This window comes from Cervus canadensis, chromosome 7 (assembly GCF_019320065.1).
Source record: "Cervus canadensis isolate Bull #8, Minnesota chromosome 7, ASM1932006v1, whole genome shotgun sequence".
In the NCBI taxonomy this organism is placed as follows: Eukaryota; Metazoa; Chordata; class Mammalia; order Artiodactyla; family Cervidae; genus Cervus; species Cervus canadensis.
In genome coordinates this window covers 37,652,863-37,673,239 of record NC_057392.1, presented here as the reverse complement: position 1 = coordinate 37,673,239, position 20,377 = coordinate 37,652,863, and the positions used below count along the sequence as shown (strand labels likewise).

Here is a 20,377-nt window from a genome sequence, read left to right as displayed (position 1 = left end):
TTTCACAGACTGGTGAAGAAGCTGCCTTGTGTTATCTAAACCTGCTATTCCTCTCACTATCTTTGCCACTGAAAATTCAGTGCTAGTTAGCAGAACTAGAGTAGCTTTTACAAGCTGCCAACTCATTGCTAGAGTCTGCTTAATTTTGCACCAACATTCATTACAGAGACCACCTCAACTTCCCTGAAAACACAACCAGCCAATATACCTTTTCCATTAGAAAACTCTTATCAGGAGAGTAGTTTAAAAAAAAAAAAAAAACCCAGAGTGAATGTCATTACCTAAATTAATTGAAAAATTAGCAGAATTAATGAAACAGAAAGGAAACAGTCTTGCAAATAACACGCTATACAAAATTTTCATAACCTTTGGCAAAAAAAAAAAAATGATGTTAAATTGTGGGGAGAAGGAAGGGGAAAAAAAGAACCAGCTACTAAGATCATAAGTTGTATCACTTTGTGAAAATCTAATTTTACCTAGGATATCATAGTTACCAGCTTTGAAGTAGAGGCACTTTGAAATCAGCATTTTATTAAGTGATTCTAAATAAATTATGGACGCTCTAATGGCCTTGATGAAAATGAAGAATTAACTCCTGTCTTAGTGGAGATTCATGAACCCAAAAGTATCAGGAATTGTCTTCTGTTCGGTACCGGTCAGAGGGAATAAAACTTCATATTGATCAAAGGAAGGCAGTTACTACCTGTGCTTCGGTTGTCAATGAGGATGCCTGCTTGACTGTACAGCAGTTCACAGCCAACTGTCCTACAGTCAGCTCCAGAACTGCTCCTATTGAGAGGGATGTGTCCGGCAGTTAGTAGACTGTGTGAGAAGCTGGGAGGTCTTTGTGGCAGTTAGTCCTCTCACTTCATGCTTCTACTGGGGCTGGGACAGAGTCTCAAAGGATAGGCTGGGGATACTTGTTCTTTACCCTGACTGTGTATCACTCAGTTCAATCACTCAGCCATGTCCAACTTTTTGTGATCCCATGGACTACAGCACATCAGGCTTCCCTGTCCATCACCAACACCCAAAGCTTACTCAAACTCATGTCCATCAAGTTGGTGATACCATCCAACCATCTCATCCTCTGTCGGCCCCTTCTCCTCCTGCCTTCAATCTATCCCAGCATCAGGGTCTTTTCAAATGAGTCAGTTCTGTGTATCAGGTGGCCAAAGCATTGAAGTTTCAGCTTCCTCATCAGTCCTTCCAATGAATATTCAGGACTGATTTCCTTCAGGATGGACTGGTTGGATCTCCTTGCAGTCCAAGGGACTCTCAAGAGTCTTCCAACACCACAGTTCAAAAGCATCAATTCTTCCGCACTCAGCTTTCTTTATAGTCCAACTCTCACATCCATACATGACTACTGGAAAAACCATAGCCTTGACCAGACGGACTTTTGTTGGCAAAGTAATGTCTCTACTTTTTAATATGCTGTCTAGGTTGGTCATAACTTTTCTTTCAAGGAGCAAGCATCTTTTAATTTCATGACTGAAGTCACCATCTGCAGTGATTTTGGAGCCCCCCAAAAATAAAAGTCTGTCACTGTTTCCATTGTTTCTCCATCTATTTGCCATGAAGTGATGGGACTGGATGCCATGATCTTAGTTTTCTGAATGTTGAGTTTTAAATCAACTCTTTCACTCTTCTCTTTCACTTTCATCAAGAGGCTTTTTAGTTCTTCTTCGCTTTCTGCCATGAGGGTGGTGTCATCTGCATATCTGAGGTTATGGATATTTCTCCTGCAATCTTGATTCCAGATTGTGCTTCATCTAGCCCAGCATTTCTCATTTCTCATTTCTTCATATAAGTTAAATAAGCAGAGTGACAATATACAACCTTGACGTACTACTTTCCCTATTTCGAACCAGTCTGTTTTTCCAAGTCCAGTTCTAACTGTTGCTTCTTGGCCTGCATACAGATTTTGCAGGAGACAAGTAAGGTGGTCTGGTATTCCCATCTCTTGAAGAATTTTCCACAGTTTGTTGTGATCTACATAATCAAAGGCTTTGGCATAGTCAATAAAGCAGAAATAAATGTTTTTCTGGAACTCTCTTGCTTTTTCAATGATCCAGCGGATGTTGGTATCACTAGCTGAGGCCAAAGATTTTTCCCCAGTTAAACTGAGGAATATCTCTTTGTTAGCAAAGAGCCTTATAAATGCTGTCAAAGTGCTAACCATCCTACCCCTAGTCCAACTTTCAAAAGTCCTCTAGAAAAGAAATGGCTCTTCTAGATCTGTGCCTGCTAATGTTCAAGCACTTTTCCTGCCCTTTTTCTAATATGGAATCTACTCTGATAGTACCTGGGCCACCCAGGTAACAGCTCTTCTATAGCTAAGCTCCCACTATGGCCATAAGTCATGTTTTATGAGGATGGCAAGTACAAGAGTGTTTGTTATGTCAAGCGTCATTCTGGCCTAAAGTATATTCTTTATAGCTTTTCATCTCTTGCTGAGAAGGAATGGGATAGCTAGCTGTGAGGTCTTTGGGGGAGATTTTGGCCTGATCTCACACCCTCCCTTCTGGAGAGGTAAGATGAAGAAGCTTGGTACTGTAGAGTAACACAACAGAATTAATTGTGTTTTCCCATTTTAGAAGTGATTTCAGTACTAGACTTTTGCATGGTCTGCAAAGGACTATAGCAAACTTATTTTCTATAGTGTCTTTGTCCTGTGCAACCCCCATATGAGACACTCTTTGCTATTTAAAAGTGAAAGATTTAGGGCAGGCTAGTATAATAGAAGAAGTTAATAATTTATGTAAGATTGTTAATCTCTTCTAATCTTCTTTGTAAAATAATATGAAATTTCCTACATGATGGATGTAAGATTAGATGAGCTCTATGGAAGAACAAAAAACGCAAGTCTGATTTGCTCTTGTTGGCTTGTTGAGTTTTGTTTTAATGTTGCCTCAGGCAGATTTGCATCAAACATTAGCCTCCCAGAAACACACTTTGCTACACAATGGAGAATGTTCTTCACTTATTTGTTGCTTCGGGCTAACAGGCTGAGCTATTTTACATTGAATATGTATCTTTGATCTTGCTTTATTTTCCTCTTGCCGTTTTGTTGCATCATGATTAGGAGAAATCTGTAAGTGAAAACTGCCAAAGGGTTTGAAATGATGAGATTGGACTCATCAACCAGTGCTCACACTGAGTTCTGTGGGGACCAAGAAGCCTTGTGTAGAACTCAGGGACTGAGGAAGAAATCAGCTTAGACTTACTTAGAGGAAGCATCTGCTTAACGAACAATACATTCTTTGCCCTCATATGCTCAGATTCTGGCCTCTGATGAATTTTCTAAAGTTCCTGTGTTGTTACTCTCAATCACAGTATCTGTGATACAGGTGTTTTATACAGAGGTAGAGTGATCCATAGGAAATTATGTATTTGAAATTACCTTCATTTTTAGATAGCCTTTTATTAAATACCTATAAGCTTTTCATGAACTCAAATCATTTCCGCACTAATATACTTAGAACACAAAAATTAGGGATTCTGACTTCCTTAATTTATAGTCTAGCAGAGATATAATTTTAATGTGAAGCATCGTGTGACATGGCACTAGGTCTTATCCAGGTAGAAGAATGTTCATAAAGATTAAGGGGCTCACATTACAGTAGAACAAAAGGGAAGGACATATAAATAAGCTGTTTTCTTAGATTGATTCATGTTCTTAATGCAAAGAGTGTGGCAAAATGATGGAAAAAAAGGAAGTGACACAGAAAATATGAAGAAAAATAAATGATTTGTACCATGCCTATGAGATTACTATAGTCTCATCTCAAGACTGGATAAATATAATGCTTAAGACAGTAGAGACTATTTCACTTCTGAAGAAAGCCATCCACACTGCTATTCCTGAAGTTTAAATATAAGAGCATATCTTCATGAGCTATAGTTTCTCTCTTCAGTAGAGTTCTTTTGGAAAGTAGTGTTTGAGGAACTTTGGGAGATTTCTCCTTGGAGGACAAGAAAGAGCAAGATATAAGAAGCAGTGATATATTATTATCCATTTGACTGAGATAAGTTCAGTTCTCAATCATTTAAAACATTTTATTAATGCTTACACCCTCCCATTTTGTTTTTTGGGAAGTTTTGCTTGACTGCTGATTTGGACATGGGACATTGACATCCAGAATGAAAATATATCTTGGAATAATCAGAGAAAAGAAATGTGGGACAAAATTTACCAATATTAAAGAATGAACATAGTTTTAGATGAATAGCTACGGTGCTCCTTATTGACGTAGCCGGTAGAATGTCTAAATTCAGTGGCCTCCCAGGCAGGATCAGTGAAGAAATTCCAATCTATGTGTGTCTTTATCACCCTTCCTGGTTGTCTTCTTGGTCCTATTATTATCTTGAAGGAAACAAACAAAAAATTGCTAATTTCCCAGTTAAGTATAGTGGGGATATGAAAAATGTTCATGTTCTGTGAGGTCAAATTAACCTATTTCACTAGAGATAAACAATGAGAAAATTGGCTATGGCTCCCTATAAACTCATAGAGATTAGGTTATATTACTGAAGGTAGGTAGTTCTCAGTGCAACATCTGAGTGTGGATTATATATGTTCATTTGCATGCTTAAATATGAACATTAGGACAGGAGACACCAGCAAGGTAATATCAAGATTCAGATTTGTGGGACAAAAGGAGAGACACTTATATCTGAAACCGTCTTATGTCTTTAGTATGCAGCTTATTTTCAGAAATTGAGTTGCAAAGTTTCCACTATATTTTACTTTTTTTTAAGAATTTTGTATTTATATGTTTACTGTAGTGTAGTACAGTCATATCATTGAAAAGATATTATCATCTTTTTCAGGCAAAGAGAGGCAGAGAAAATAATAGTGGTAGCAGCAAATGAAAGGAAATAAGATGGTTTATTTAGAAAAGACAAAAGGGCCTCATCCTGCCTCTGTTTTCCTCTTTTAAAACCATTGGGAACAGTAAGATTCTTCCTTGTTCAGGGATGTAACAGAAAGAAGATACCTCTAAGAATTTGAGATGAGAGGAGAGAGATTCTTGATATATTTATTCATCCATTGAATGACTATTGAGAGTTTTTATGTGTCAGGCACTTTGTATGGCAATAAAAATGCAAAGATTGAGAGGACCTGGTCTTGTTTCACACTTAAACTTGTCACAAGAAGCAGAACAACAAAGAATTCTAATACTAGCACAGGCAGGCAAGCAACTAGGGAAACTGGTGAATGCTTCACCAGGGAGGGCACATCTGAGATGGATTCTGTAAGTCAGTATGAATTTGTCCATTGAATAAGGTTGCAAAACATACTTTAGATGAAAGGGAAACAAGAGCTAGGAGGAATTAGATTGGCATCTGAATAAAAAATAAGATGTAAATAAAGAATAAGAATAAGATAGCAGCTCAGAGGGAATGTAATGTCAAGAGACCAGGCTACAAAGATATGCTGAACTGACTTACACTAATCTATGTGAACTTTTAAAATAAAAAGATGAAGTGCATTTAAACATGATCAACTTTATGAATGTTCTGTTCTGTATGAGTGATGAATGGTATAGGGTAGACGTGGGTGAGAGGTACAATACTGGAGGCTAGAACACCAGTAGGAAGTGATGTTGATCACAGATGAAAAGGTCCCAGGCAATAGTGGGGCAGTGAGGATGGAGAGTAGAGGCTGATCTCAGGTGGAGAAAAATGTAAAAAGAACATTTGATTACAAAAATAACCTGCAGGAGAAGAAGGAAACAAGGATAGCTCTATGGCTACTAACTACATAACCACAGATGGATTATGATTCTGTGTAACTAAGATTGGGAATTTGGAAGGACAAAGAATGATAGGAGATAATGAATTTCAATTCAAACTATGCTGAATTTGAGGTGCCTTCAGTTAATCTATGTGGAATAGCTGAGTATGCTGTTTTGAATTTCAATCTGATGAAGTTTAATTAAAGCCAAAAAACTGATAAGTGTGTGAAAACTACTCCATGAAGCCAAGAAACAAGAAAAATACAATCCTGGATAACAATATATGAAAAGTAAGTGGAGAAGGAGGTGCTGATTGTGCAAAGTGAGAAATAGCAGATTCAGGAAAAGAGTCAAGAAAATGAAAAACAGGCAGTGAATAGTGTTGACAGCTATGATGCGATTAAATAGGACAGATACTTAAAATAAATCCGCTGGATTTGGCAATTAGTGGATTAACAACATCACTCTCAAAGTGGTCTTGAGAAAGCCAGATGAAGGTGACATATTCGTGAAGGAGAGTGGCTATTAATCAAAGTAATATTGACTATTAATATCAACATTATAATTAATATCAAATTAGTGAATATAATTCTGGCTGCTATTCAGGTTAGGTTCCTGAGCACATATAGCGATTTCAACAGAGTTCCTGGTGCCATGTCAAAATAGTGATAAATAATCCAGAAGAAATAAAGGAAGTATTTCAAAACAATGCTGTATTAGATTAAGCTCTTTCCCTTTCTCTGCCTGTCCTTTCATTTAACAGCCATATTTTCTGAGTCACTGTGAGAGAAGATGCCTTTTCTATAATACAGTCAAAGTGCCACAGGGATTGGGCAGGGGAGAGGGGTTTGGGGAGAGGGCGGAAATGGAATACAGATGCTCTAAGGCTAAAGGATGGAGCTTTTGAATCACAATGGTCTTTCTAGAACTCAGAACATGACCTTCACCTTGTAGCATCTGTGGCTCTCTTATTAACTCAGGTTGGCTGTGAAATTTCAGAGTTAAGCTTTCCTGTAAATTTAGTAGCCCAGGAGTGATGGTCTTTTTCTCCCTCCCAAGTCCAGACACCAGTCACTTCTCATCTTTATTGGCCTCCCAGGGTTAGTGCTTCATTAGGCTGGGGATTGAGGTTGCAGGTACCACTCTCCCGTGTGAGTAATCTGAGAACCTTACAAGAGCTCTTGCAGGTGTGCTTTCATCTCAAACTCATCAGCTCTTACCTTCATACTTGTTCTTTCAGTAACTTCTGAGGCTCTTTTTTTTTAATCACCCTAATTTCAAGTGCCATTCATGTCCTGATTGTTGATCTGTTCAAGGAGAAATAGGTCTTCAAGGAAGAGTTTAAATGAGGGGGGAAAGTGAGGCTAGAGAAGGAAGAAAAACCACAAAAATATTTAGTTTGTCATACAAGGATGAAGTCCTCCAAATACTACTGTCCTTTGGAAGAAAGTGCTGGAGAAAAAAAAAATGGAGACAGGAAACATAGGGGTGAGGTGAGGGAGAAAGTGGGTGATGGAAAAAGCAAACATGGAAGTCAGAAAAATCCCTGTGATTATAATTCTGCATGTGAGAACTGTCCTTGTGATTTATAAGCATTCATCAGTGATCTATCAGCTTCTTGTCAGCTGAGCGAGGGAACCACTACATTGCCTTCACCTGAGATGGATCTGTTTGATGGCACGTGTTCCTACAAGTTGCAGCTGGTAGAATCCCCTATTTCACATTTGAATCCACAAAGTACATTTAAAAAATCAAGACTTCTGTTGTTCTTTATATTTATCTGCCTTTATTTCTCTTATGTCTACCTCTACCGGTAAAAGCAATGTAGATAACAAAGATCTTTTCTAATGGTAGTGCTGACAGTCTCATTACCTATTTATTTACATACTCACCATATGTTAACTGTTATATCAAACATGCTATATCTATTAATTGTCATATCTTGGCATAAATTTGATCCAAATTATATCTAAATGCATATAATGATGAGTCATATTCTAACTTGATTCTGCTCTAAGGATAATATTTATATAATACTGGGTATGATAAGACTATAAAGGAGGAAGGCCTGGATTTTCAAGTGAGACTTATGGAAAATAGTCTCCTGACTTTGTAGCTTCATCCATGCCTCATACATCAGGATGCTCAGCCTAAGTGCATTATAATTTATTGTAAGCACTTTTATTTTTCCTTACTGCTGGAAGGAGATAAAGAGTAAACCCTTTGTGGTACAAAGCCCATTTTTTCCCTTCAAGAACTTAGCATATTTTTTATATTTACTTTGTAATGACTCAGAAGGCAACAACGTTTTCTTTAAATAGCTGTGGAGTTGTTTTTAATTGCATAGTGACTGAAAATTTTAACTAGAAATTGGAGCCAGGATTCCAGGACTAATTTTATTCTTTCAAAGGTACAACTTAAAGGCAGGGTTTTTTTTTGTTTTTTCTCCTTCTAAATGAGAGAGATTTTTCACAGAAAACAGGGACTCATAGCAAGAATCAAAACAAAAGCAACTTTAAAATTGCTTCTCATCCTCACTCAGCCTAGTCGGGAGGAAAGAAGAGAATCCACAGTTCAAAGGGGAACAAAGGGGTTTAGCTTCTTGCTGCTTCTCTGAGAGTGTAATTGCCACTTAAGCACTAAGAAGAAACCAGCCTTGTTCTTGCAACTGAGGGTCCACATATCATAGAGTATGCCTCACCTAGGAGGAACTCTGATGTCTGACCAGCAGATCACAGCAGATCAGAAAGTACAACATGGACCTTTTGTTGTCCTCTGTCCAGGCTGACCTGAAGAGAGATCATTCTATCTGATCACAAGTGGTGAGGCATTCAAGGCCTGAGTTCCCCAGGCACATGTATGCCACAAATCCTCTAAAAATGTTCCAGAGATGGCATTAGAGCCTCAATTTACATGGCTGCACTGTAACCATGCTGCATTATCCTGCTTTCAATTTCATACTTACAGACTTTTGAGGACTAGCTATTGTTCATAGGGACCAGACATAGGAGAACCTAGGCCCCTAAAAGGAGGTTTCCCAAGATACGCCTATTATTAAACACGGAATTGAATTAAACAACAATACCTGGAGCTATTTGAATTAGCTCCAAAATGAGATTTCTACAGGAAAATTTCCTAGATTCAAATTATGAAAAGTGATGGGCACAAAGATTTTTTAGGCTCTTCCAAAGCTCACTGCTGCTGCTGCTAAGTCACTTCAGTTGTGTCCGACCCTGTGTGGCTCCATGGACAGCAGCCCACCAGGCTCCCCCGTCCCTGGGATTCTCCAGGCAAGAACACTGGAGTGGGTTGCCATTTCCTTCTCCAATGTGTGAAGGTGAAAAGCGAAAGTGAAGTTGCTCAGTCGTGTCCGACTCGTGACGACCCGATGGACGGCAGCCTACCAGGCTCCTCCGTCCATGGGATTTTCCAGGCAAGAGTGCTGGAGTGGGGTGCCAAGACGGCTCACTGGGTACTCTTAATACTTTAGCCCGTTTAATGATCACAATATGGAGATATAGTAATTGTTTCTGTTCCGCTGAAGAAAAACACTGAAGCTTTTCAGTAAAAGTGGACCCATTTAGGGCCAGGCACTGCTCTATATGTTTCAAACTAACCTTATTTAAACACTACAATTACTCATTGAAGTAGATCCTACTGTAGTTTTCATTTTACAGATGAGAAAAACCTGGCATAGAGAGGTAAGCAAATGTCCCACGATCACAGAGTGGAGAATGTGATGGAACTAAAATGCAGAGCAGGAAACCGGCTTCTCAGCCTAAACCTGTTTTCTTTCTCACTAAGTAGCTTGCCTAAAGCTACTATACTACAGAACCCACGGCTCTTCCACCCTACCAGTGACAAGAAAATGGGGAATCTTGAATTATGGTGTGATTAAGATGATGATTTATTTTCTAAAGGGACCAGGACTCTTCAAAAGAACCAAGAGGAGCTGTTTCTAACCATATATAAATATTCCTGGGGCTGATCCAAACTCCACTTGTGACTGGGATAGAAATCAGTTTTCTCCTGGTCTCAATCTCAAATTTTATTTTCAAAATTTTTGTCTTCCTCTTTTTCATTTTTCATGTAAACATAGAGAGACACTGTTGATGTGACAACCAGAGGAACACAGATTGTTCTAGAACTGACTGTGGAGCTGTACTCAACTCTTAATTTGGTGGTTCTGCTCCTTCTCTACATGCCCTTCTCCTTACCTGTACCACCTTCATGGAATATGTATTTATGCTCCTTTAAGAATATGAACCTGAAAATAGAGCAACACACATATATATATGCATATGTGAATGCATTTATGGCTGGACAAGATGCTCCCTAGTGGTGGTAAGAGACAGAAAGCATGTCTAGGGACGACTTTTTACTGCTCTGGGGATGGCAGATTGGCCTGGCTTTACTGTTTGCCACTGTGGATTTTCTTTTTTTCTTTTGCTCTCATAGATGATAATCATTCTAATAGATAATAACTCAGTTGCAGAAAGGATGCTTTGTTAGTATAGCACATGCAAATAACTAATGCAAGTTGAGAATTTAAAGAAAGGCATAATTGATCTCATGTATTTAGTAGATATTCTATAAAAAGAGAAAGTTTTTGAATGATTTGGATAAATCATTATTTTCCTTATAGTCATCCCTATATATGACCATTTCCTTTTTATCTACCATGTGTTACCATGGGAAAGTATAAGCATAGATATTGTTTTACATCTTATGAAATATTTCCAGGTACATCACATCATTCCAAGAGGTCAGGGAAAGTATCTTGAACTTCATTTTACTTATGAAAAAACTAAGATACAGAAAGTCTAAATGACTCACCTGTTTTCCAATAGGAAATAGACTGAAGGTCAGAACTTAAATCAGTTATCTTCAGGAACTAAACAGTATATGTCTTTTACCCTGATATTCCAATGGTAGGATGCAGATTCCTGAGTCACTGTGACCAACAATAGATTCGCCTGAATAGGATTTCTGTGGTTTACTACCTCTGTATTCTCATCCTTTTGAGCATCCATCACTAATGTGTGTGCACATACACATGTGCATGTGGGGATTTGTGCATGAATGTGTACAGAGGACCTATGGCGGAGGAGATGACCCTATCATATAAATGTTGTCATTGTTCATTGGTGTCATTCAGTGCTTCAGTGGTGTCATTGTTAATTGGACTAAAATTCAGGATGAATCAAGGAAAATAAACTGTCATAAATCTAGATCAGTTTCTACCTAAAGAATATCAAGTTTCATAGAGCAGACATGCACAGGAAGAACAGAATGTGCAGGCAGTGGTCAAGCCAGAAGTCAAGACTGGAAAGAAGTAGAGATGAGAGTAAGGCAGCTAGAAAATGGAAACTTCTTGTCACAGGCAAGGGAAGCAGGAGTGCCTGAAGGTCATCAATGAATCCCCACAATTCTCTTATTTCTTTCTGAGTTTAATCTTGTGTGTGTGTTTGGTCAGTTGCTCAGTCATGTCTGACTCTTTGTGACCCTGTGGACTCTAGCCCGCCAGGCTATTCTGTCCATGGGATTTTTCAGGCAAGAATACTTGAATGGGTTGCCATTTCCTCCTCCAGGGAATCTATCCGACCCAAGGATCAAACCCGTGTCTCCTGCATTGCTGGTGAATTCTTTACCCACTGAGAGTTTTATCTTAGAATATGGTAATAAAGCAGAGATGATCCAAAATGTTTAATAATTCAAAATTATTTAAATTTGGCTTTTAACTAATTTGGTATTTTTTAAAATGTGTTTGCATATGTGTTGCTAGACTTCATTATACTAATAGGATAAAGTCAGACTAATGACTATTTATATTCATATTTATTTTTATTTATTGGCCGTGCCAGGTCTTATTTGCGACATTTGGGATCTTTAGCTGGGGCATGTGGAATTTTTATTTGCATCATGCAAACTCTTAGTTGCTGCATGTGGGATTTTTAATAATTCCCTGACCAGGGATCAAACCCAGGCCCCCTCCATTGGTAGCACAGAATCTTAGCCACTGGACCACCAGGGAAGTCCCAGACTAATGACTTTTGACACAGAAGAATTTGGGATATTTCTGATCCTTTATCGCCTCTGCTTAGAGCATTTCCTAATGCCACGCTGTAATGCTGGGAATGACCCACATGAGTTTCCAGACCAAGTGTCTTTCCTTGTAGTGGGAAATGAGATAATTTTGTTGCTTCATTAAAGGCATCATTTTGTGGGATTAAAGTTATAAAGCAAAAGGCATCAAAATAAACGACGAACACATTCCTAGAGACTTCCCATCCATATCTTGAATCATCCCACATCCTGTAAAAGAGAAAAACATCATGGATGTGAAAAGAAAAATAGTAGAAGTTAATTTAAAAAACATAGTTCTTCTATGAATAAAAGCTAATTATTTCCTTAAAAACTCAAATTTGCCCTGATTGTGTTGATTCTCCCTTACCTATCCCAAGTATTACTGACCCTTTTAAAAAACAAACAAGCAAACAAACACTAAGGTCAAATGATTTCTCTGGCATTAATTTAGGAAGGAACTAAGTTATAGCTTTCTCATGTACTGTCAGCAATGTACAAGATTACATTGTTGTATAATTAAGACTCTAAAATACAACAACAAAGCAGCATGATTCCTTAACTATTACCTTATAACCAGAGTATCACTAGTCTTCATTGTAGTGTCTCTGTCACAAATGTGACTTATAATACAAGGGCTTTGCTGGTGGCAATTAAGTGCTTATAAATTTAGGAGTATATGCTTATGAGAAAATAGCATTGCACTGTAGATGCTTGACTTAATGCTTCCAGATCTTTAAATGAAGGGACCAAGGTCTAACTCAAGTTTTTCAGTTTCAACCCTGCCAACATTTCACTTGGGATTTGTCTTTGTCGTTGGGGTACTCTTTACATTGTAGGAGATTCAGCAGCATTCTTGCCCTCTACCCACCAGATACCAGAAACAGCCTCCTCTTTCCAATTGTGATATTCAAAAAACTGTCTTCAGATATTACCAAATATTATCTGGAAGCACAAATTGCCCCCACTTAAAAAACCACTCATCTCACTGTTCTTTCTTAAGAAACAAATCTGTCTCACCCATCTAGCTACACTTTCCCCAGTTTGTATAATTAAAAAGTATGAAGGTGGATAACTGGTGAGAAACTAAGTAAAATATATTTACTTGTTATTTTAGAATAAATACCAAATTATACTCTTCAGAAGTAAAGTCTGGATAAATTTAATTACTAACTCAGTCCATTTATAGCAGCCAGTAATGCTTATTAAAAATGAGCTGTGTCTAGTAGCAGCTGAACAGGCTTAATATCTATTAGATGTGTATCACTTACATCAAGGATGCACTGTCAGTAAATATGTTATTAAGCCATCTATTGGTACAAACCAAATTTAGCATTTCTTTCTGCCTCCAATTATATTCTTCGTTTTGGAAGTATAATCCCCAGACTTGATGCAGTATGAGTAGAATTGTCAATGTACCTATTTGTGTAACTGTGCATAATATACTTGGTGTAAAGTACTTGCAGAGATCCAATGCTTGAGAATTTTTATGGGTGAATTGATTTTTTGTGACGGTTTTATGGATTCAGACATGCTGAACAGGGAAGTTAGAAATGTGTTTGCTTGCCTTTCTTTTTATTTTTTTAAAGCTGATTTAAAAAAAAATCATAGGTTCATAGTTAAGGTAAGTAACCACGTGAAATTTGTGGGTTCATGCTTAATGTGGGCAACTCACTAAATGTTTATCTAGTGCTTTATACTTCTTTTCACTGTTTTTAATGCGTGATATAGATTATTTATTCCCAGGAATGATCTTTCTTCATTGATAACAATATTTCTCTCTTGATTTCATGTTAATTCCATACTCAGTAATTCTCTTTAAAATTTTCCCTATGTATCTGAAAATTTTAATTATTAGTTAAGAAAAGATAAAATAGTTATCATCTATACTATACCTATTAAATAATTAACAAATATTTGATAATTGATCTACTAGCAGTTTGTTAAATTCAGTGTATTTATTCCACATTTTAGCAAGTGCCTCCTGTGTACCTGGTGAGCTATTCTGTTGGCCCCATGAAGGTTCCATAGGTGACTTCTTGAGGGTCACTCTCATTAATAAGCTTATGAGAAAAGATAAGTACAGATAACTCAAATACATTGTGGAGTAATAAGAAGGAGTCAAGTAAAAGGATGGGGCATGAATCAAGATTTCCTGGAAAGGTGGCACTTTGTATTATATCTTCAGGGCCTCAGCCACCTGCCAGAAATCCCACCCACAGTGGAAGGTCAGTCCCTGCCCTCTCCTCTTGGGACCAACACCTACTCCCTTTATCATGCAATCCTTTCTAAATCCTGGAATGATTTGTGTATCCCAAGCTTTTAAAGGAAACATTCTATCAAATTCAAACAACACATAACACAGATTGGAAAAATGTGTCTTTCTATAATTTCCCTGCTTTGGCCAGAGCCGATTTAGCAGATGAAGTGACTAGGTATTTGTTTTTGAACTAGACTGGTACTGAAGCAGCATTCTGAGTGGGGGCTCCTTTATTGCCATATTACACTGGTATGGCATGAGAACACTCACTCCACAGGCATGCCTAATAGACATTTAAGCCACTTAGCTTCCAGATGCACGCTCATGATGCTTACTGGGCCCGGCTCTTTCTTTAATTGGCATTTCCTCATTTCCCAGTAGCTAGGCATTTGTGACTATCCTATGTGACCGGTTATTTTCATTTAACAAACAAAACTTCTACAGTTTTCTGTAGTTGAGACTATTACTTTGACTTTGATCATCTTTTCTCTTATATGCACTTCTTATGGTTTAAAATAGTTTCCATTTTAAATCAAGATTTAAACATTCTTAATGTTAAATTAACTCTGAAATTGTGATTTTTTTTTGCTCGCTTTTCAGTGTGAATGTTTTAGCCGTGTTGTAGAAAGATTATTTTCTAGTTTATAAAGTCGACACACTTACTCTGAACCATTAGCTGCATAAAAGAAGAACCCTTAAATATCTGGAGGAGTCTCGATTTCCTTTTTAAAAATGTTACATTGTGCTCTGGTGCTTGGAGTTGGTTAATGATACTGATTAGTGAAAAGTGTGAGTGTATGTGTGTATGTGTGTATGTATATATTCTAGTGTTCCTTTCACTTATTTGGAAGTAAAGGAGAAATTATGAAAAATAAATTTGAATGAAACACAATATACAAATAAAATATTATAGTGATTGTCACAGTAGAATTTCCACATAACTTTATACTGTTTCGGTGGATGCATTTTTATGGGTCTGGCAATTTTGCTGAAATAGTCAATTACTTCTTTAGGTAAGATAGATCTGAACTCTCTCAGAGAATAATTTGGAGTAATGATCTATGTGCTAATTTTAACTTTTCCACAGAAAAAAATTGCTTAAGTGTCCAAAGGACCCTAAAGATTCAACTTAGAAACTCTCCCTTTCACTAATAAGGAAATTCGCCCAGTTCATTAGTGGATGCTGTAAGGGCTTGGGATGGGAGGAGTGGAATATAGGTAACCATATATCCTTTTTCTGCATATGTAACACTGCTGGTTCATATGACAGGCATGTACCAAGGTCTGTGTTATACCATATTAGTGCTTGGAGGTACCTTAATGAATAAGACAAAATGCATATGTATTGTCGTTTTTCTTGTTCAGTCCCTCAGTCCTGTCTGACTCTTTGTGACCCCATGGACTGCAGCATGCTAAACTTCTCTGACCTTCACCATCTCCCAGAGTTTGCTCAAACTCATGTCCATTGAGTCAGTGATGCCATCAAACCATCTCATCGTCTGTCATCCCCTTCTCTTCCTGCCATCAATCTTTCCCAGCTCAGGGTCTTTTCCAGTGAGTCAGGTCTTTGCATCAGGTGGCCAAAGTATTGGACTTCAGCTGCAGCATCAGTTCTTCCAAGAATATTCAGCATTTATTTTCTTTAGGATTGACTGGTTTGATCTCCTTGCTATCCAAGGGACTCTCAAGAGTCTTCTCCAACACCAGAGTTCAAAGCATCAATTCTTCTATGCTCAGCCTTCTTTATGGTCCAGCTCTCACAACCATACATGACTACTGGAAAAACCATAGCTTTAACTACAAGGGAACTTTGTTAGAAGCGATGTCTCTGCTTTTGAATATGCTGTCTAGGTTTATCATAGCTTCTCTTCCAAGAAGCAAGTGTCTTTTAATTTCATGGCTGGAGTCACTGTCTGCAGTGATTTTGGAGCCCAAGAAAATAAAGTCTGTCACTGTTTCCATTGTTTCCCCATATATTTGTCATAAAGTATGGGACTGGATGCCATGATCTTCGTTTTTTGAATGTTGAGTTTTAAGCCAGTTTTTTGCTCTCCTCTTTCACTTTCATCGAGAGGCTCTTTAGTTCCTCTTTGCTTTCTACCATAAGGGTGGCTTCATCTATATATCTGAGGTTATTGATATTTCTCCCTGCAATCTTGATTCCAGCTTGTGCTTCATCCAGCCCAGCATTTTGCATGATGTACTCTGCATATAAGTTAAATAAGCAGGGTAACAATATACAGCCCTGATGTATTCTTTTCCCAATTTGGAACCAGTTTGTTGTTCCATGTCCAGTTCTAACTGTGGCTTCCTGACCTGCATACAGGTTTCTCAGGAGGCAGGTAAGATGGTCCAGTATTCCCAACTCTTTAAGAATTTTCCACAGTTCATTGTGATCCACACAAAGGATTTAGTATAGTCAATGAAGCAGAAGTAGATGTTTTTTTCTGAAATTCTCTTGCTTTTTCTATGATCCAGTGGATGTTGACAATTTGATCTCTGGTTCCTCTGTCTTTTCTAAATCCAGCTCATACATCTGGAAGTTCTCAGTTCATGTACTGTTGAAGCCTAGCCTAGCGTGAAAGATTTTGAGCATTTCTTTGCTAGCGTGTGAAATGAGTGCAATTGTGTGGTAGTTTGAACATTCTTTGGCATTAACCTTCTTTGGGATTGGAATGAAAACTGACCTTTCCCCCAGTCCTGTGGCCACTGGTGAGCTTTCCAAATATGCTGGCATATTGAGTGCAACACTTTCACAGCATCATCTTTTAGAATTTGAAATAGCTTAGCTGGAACCCCATAACCTCCACTAGCTTTGTTTGTAGTGATGCTTCCTAAGGCCCACTTGACTTTGCACTCCAAGATGTCTGGCTCTAGATGAGTGATCACACCATCATGGTTATCCAGGTCATTAAGATCTTTTTTGTATAGATTGGTGTATTATTGCCACCTGTTAATATCTTCTGCTTCTGTTAGGTCCATATCATTTCTTTATTTATAGTTATATGTATATAAAATGTACTTTTTCAAGATAAACATATTCTAGCCTTCCTCCAGGCTAAACACCATTTAAGGTACACCTCTATGCTATAACATACTAGTTACTACTGTGTTGGGCTGTGTAGATGATGAAAGCAATGCAATGATAAATGTGATAGAAAATTAAAATGCTTTGGCAAAGAGAAATTTCCATTATTCTGAGTAGAAAAGAAAAACACAGGAGACCTACATCAGCAACTTTATTAATGATCTAGAGGAAGACAGCAAATAATTTATTAATTGATTCATAACTGATTCTAAGTTGAGAAGCGCTACAAATACCACCAAGGACAGAGACATGGTACCACCAAGGAATGGAAGAGGGAAAGTAAAACTGAGTCAGGAGAGAAGCAGGGAGCATTCATGAAGTTAGCTTTGCCCTCCCCTTTAGAAGAGTCTTAAATTATCAAGCATAATTGATCTCAATAATATCTGAATGGCAGAGAAACATATATTGGAGCTACTAAATGGTACTTTAATCCACATTTGTTCTGTGCCCAATCACTTCATTCATTTCTGACTCTTTGCAACCCTATGGACTGTAGTCCATCAGGCTTTTCTGTCCATGGGACTTTCCCAGGCAAGAATACTGGAATGGGTTGTCATGCTCGCCTCAAAGGAATCTTCTTGATCCAGAGATTGAACCCACATCTCCTGTGGCTCCTGCATTGCAGGTGCATTCTTTACCACTGAGCTACCAGGGAAGCCCTTAATCTACCTATGTTTCTGAAAATAAATAAGTGGAGAGGAAAAGAAAGACCTGTATATCATGCACTCAAGTAATTAAATGAAATTCTCATTTTTAGCAAAATTTGAAATTTACCCAAAAATAATAGGATGAGAATGACTTTTGTACCATAAGTGAGTTGTTTTTAAACGATTCCGCGTTTCTCCTTCTTTTAGAAGAGATGAATTGGACTCTATCTTTATGTATTTACACCTGTGGATAGTGTATCAGCTTCCTGTCCATGCATGGCTCTTTGGACCTGACAGAAAATCTGGATTGGACTTGGTTTGGAAAATACAGGGGAACACAGTATTTTACTGTTCTGCTGTCATGATCCTGGCTTCTTCTGTCCATCCCTCATGCCCCAGAGTACTGAGCAGCTGCCTCTGCAGCTGTGAACGGGATCTGAGACCACCTCCTTGTGAGGCAGATATAAATCTTGCCAAAGATCTAGAAGGTTTTTGGCTTGACTTTTCCATTTCCAGATTCTTGCTGCAATTGAAGGAGCATGATTTTCTCCATTAAACCCTTTTAGGTTTCTAAAATAAGTAGTTATTCAAATCGATATTTTTTTTCCTTCATATTCCTTGGAATAATTAGCTTTTCAACTATTGGAAAAGATTGAATTCATTCTATTGTGCTAGAAATGCTGGTAGCAAGCTGTCTTCCCAGCCTATAACCTGTTGCCTTCAGAAGGTGGAACCAGACTTAGGCAAGATGATACAAGCTTTGATTTTGTTTCCAATACCTATCTACTTACCCTTGGACCCGCTCACACACTTCTCATTCCTAGGGGTGGGCATTCCAAACTTGGAAAGATCAGAAGTAAACTCTGAAATTCAGTCTAATTCCTGTTGATTCAATGGTGGGGCATAATTTGAATCCACCTTCACATAAGCCTTTAAGAAATACTAAAGAATTAGTATAGCCAACAAAGGTCCATCTAGTCAAAGCAATGGTTGTTCCAGTAGTCATGTATGGATGTGAGAGTTGGACTATAAAGAAAGCTGAGTGCCAAAGAATTGATGTTTTTGAACTGTGGTGTTGGAGAAGACTCTTGAGAGTCCCTTGGACAGCAAGTTGATCCAACCAGTCCATCCTAAAGGAACTCAGTCCTGGGTGTTCATTGGAAGGACTGATGCTGAAGCTGAAACTCCAATACTTTGGCCACCCTATGTGAAGAGTTGACTCATTGGAAAAGACTCTGATGCTGGGAGGGATTGGGGGCAGGAGGAGAAGGGGCTGACAGAGGATGAGATGGCTGGATGGCATCACCAACTTGATGGACATGAGTTTGAGTAAGCTCCGGGAGTTGGTGATGGACAGGGAAGCCTGGCGTGCTGTAGTCCATGGGGTCTCAAAGAGTCAGACACGACTGAGTGACTGAACTGAACTGAACTGAATGAAAGAATACATGCAGTTCAAAACTGAGTAAATGTGCCGTATTATCATTTGTCTAATTCTCAAAGTAACTTAAGCAAATGGAGTTCTGTGTGAATGACCTTTTCCTAGACAAGAAGAATATAATCCAGTGGGGAGCTGATATCCATTTAGCTGCCTGCATTACTCTCCCTGGTTGTTTGTTGTCACATTGAGTGTGATATCCTGACACCCATCCAGTGGATGGGGATGAGATCTTAAAGGGGAAATGATGACAGTATTCAGGACTCTAAGAAACGGCATGGCCATGATTCATTCTGCACACAGTCATTTCTCCTGATTGGCCTTTTTGAGTCAAATTGTGTTAAGAATGAATGCACATCCGGGTATGGCTAAGGCTCTAATGTCATTGTTCTACTTTGCCAGGTGCGTTGTAGAAGATAAGAACTCGAAAGTGGCCTGGTTGAACCGTTCTGGCATCATTTTTGCTGGGCATGACAAGTGGTCTCTGGACCCCCGGGTTGAGCTGGAGAAACGCCATTCTCTGGAGTACAGCCTGCGAATCCAGAAGGTGGATGTCTACGATGAGGGATCTTACACTTGCTCGGTGCAGACACAGCATGAGCCGAAGACCTCCCAAGTTTACTTGATCGTACAAGGTAAGGAGAAGGTGGAAAAGGAGAGGCGAGCAGCAGAAAATAATCATGACATACAAAATACTTGACTAATCCTTTCTGGCATAAAGGGTTCATTATGGCAAATTCCAAATTCATTATGGCACTTTAGTATCTATTTTCTTTTTACATAGAAAAACTTTAAATGGGGATAGACTTTAAATAATAGAACTGAGGAGGATAAAGAAGAAGGAGGCTTGCCACTGTGAGCCAATAACTTTGGTGAATGTTTTCTCTTAACCCTGAGTGTGATAACACACATCAAAGACCACAGCTGTGTCCACAGGGACGCAAAAACACACAGAATGCTTGGAACCATGTGAGGTCCACTTTATCACACTGTTAGATACTGGATGGTTTTGCTGAAGGTGTGATTTCTATCTGTCCTCAGTTTGAAGAATATCACTAATTATCTGTTTTTCTGATAGTAAATGTTATTTGGAAAAATAAAAATTTCCAGAGGCCTTGG

The 20,377-nt window shown here is 38.3% G+C and overlaps 1 protein-coding gene across 5 annotated transcripts in view; it reads left to right on the top strand.

Annotated features, from left to right (window-relative positions):
- LOC122445571 (limbic system associated membrane protein) overlaps positions 1-20,377 on the top strand; it is a 687,896-nt gene that overhangs the window by 348,872 nt on the left and 318,647 nt on the right. For all 5 annotated transcript variants that reach the window (XM_043474966.1, XM_043474967.1, XM_043474963.1 and 2 more), the window contains exon 2: positions 19,661-19,893. In XM_043474966.1, coding sequence (XP_043330901.1) covers positions 19,661-19,893 — 233 coding nt within the window. The remainder of the gene's footprint in view (positions 1-19,660; positions 19,894-20,377) is intronic.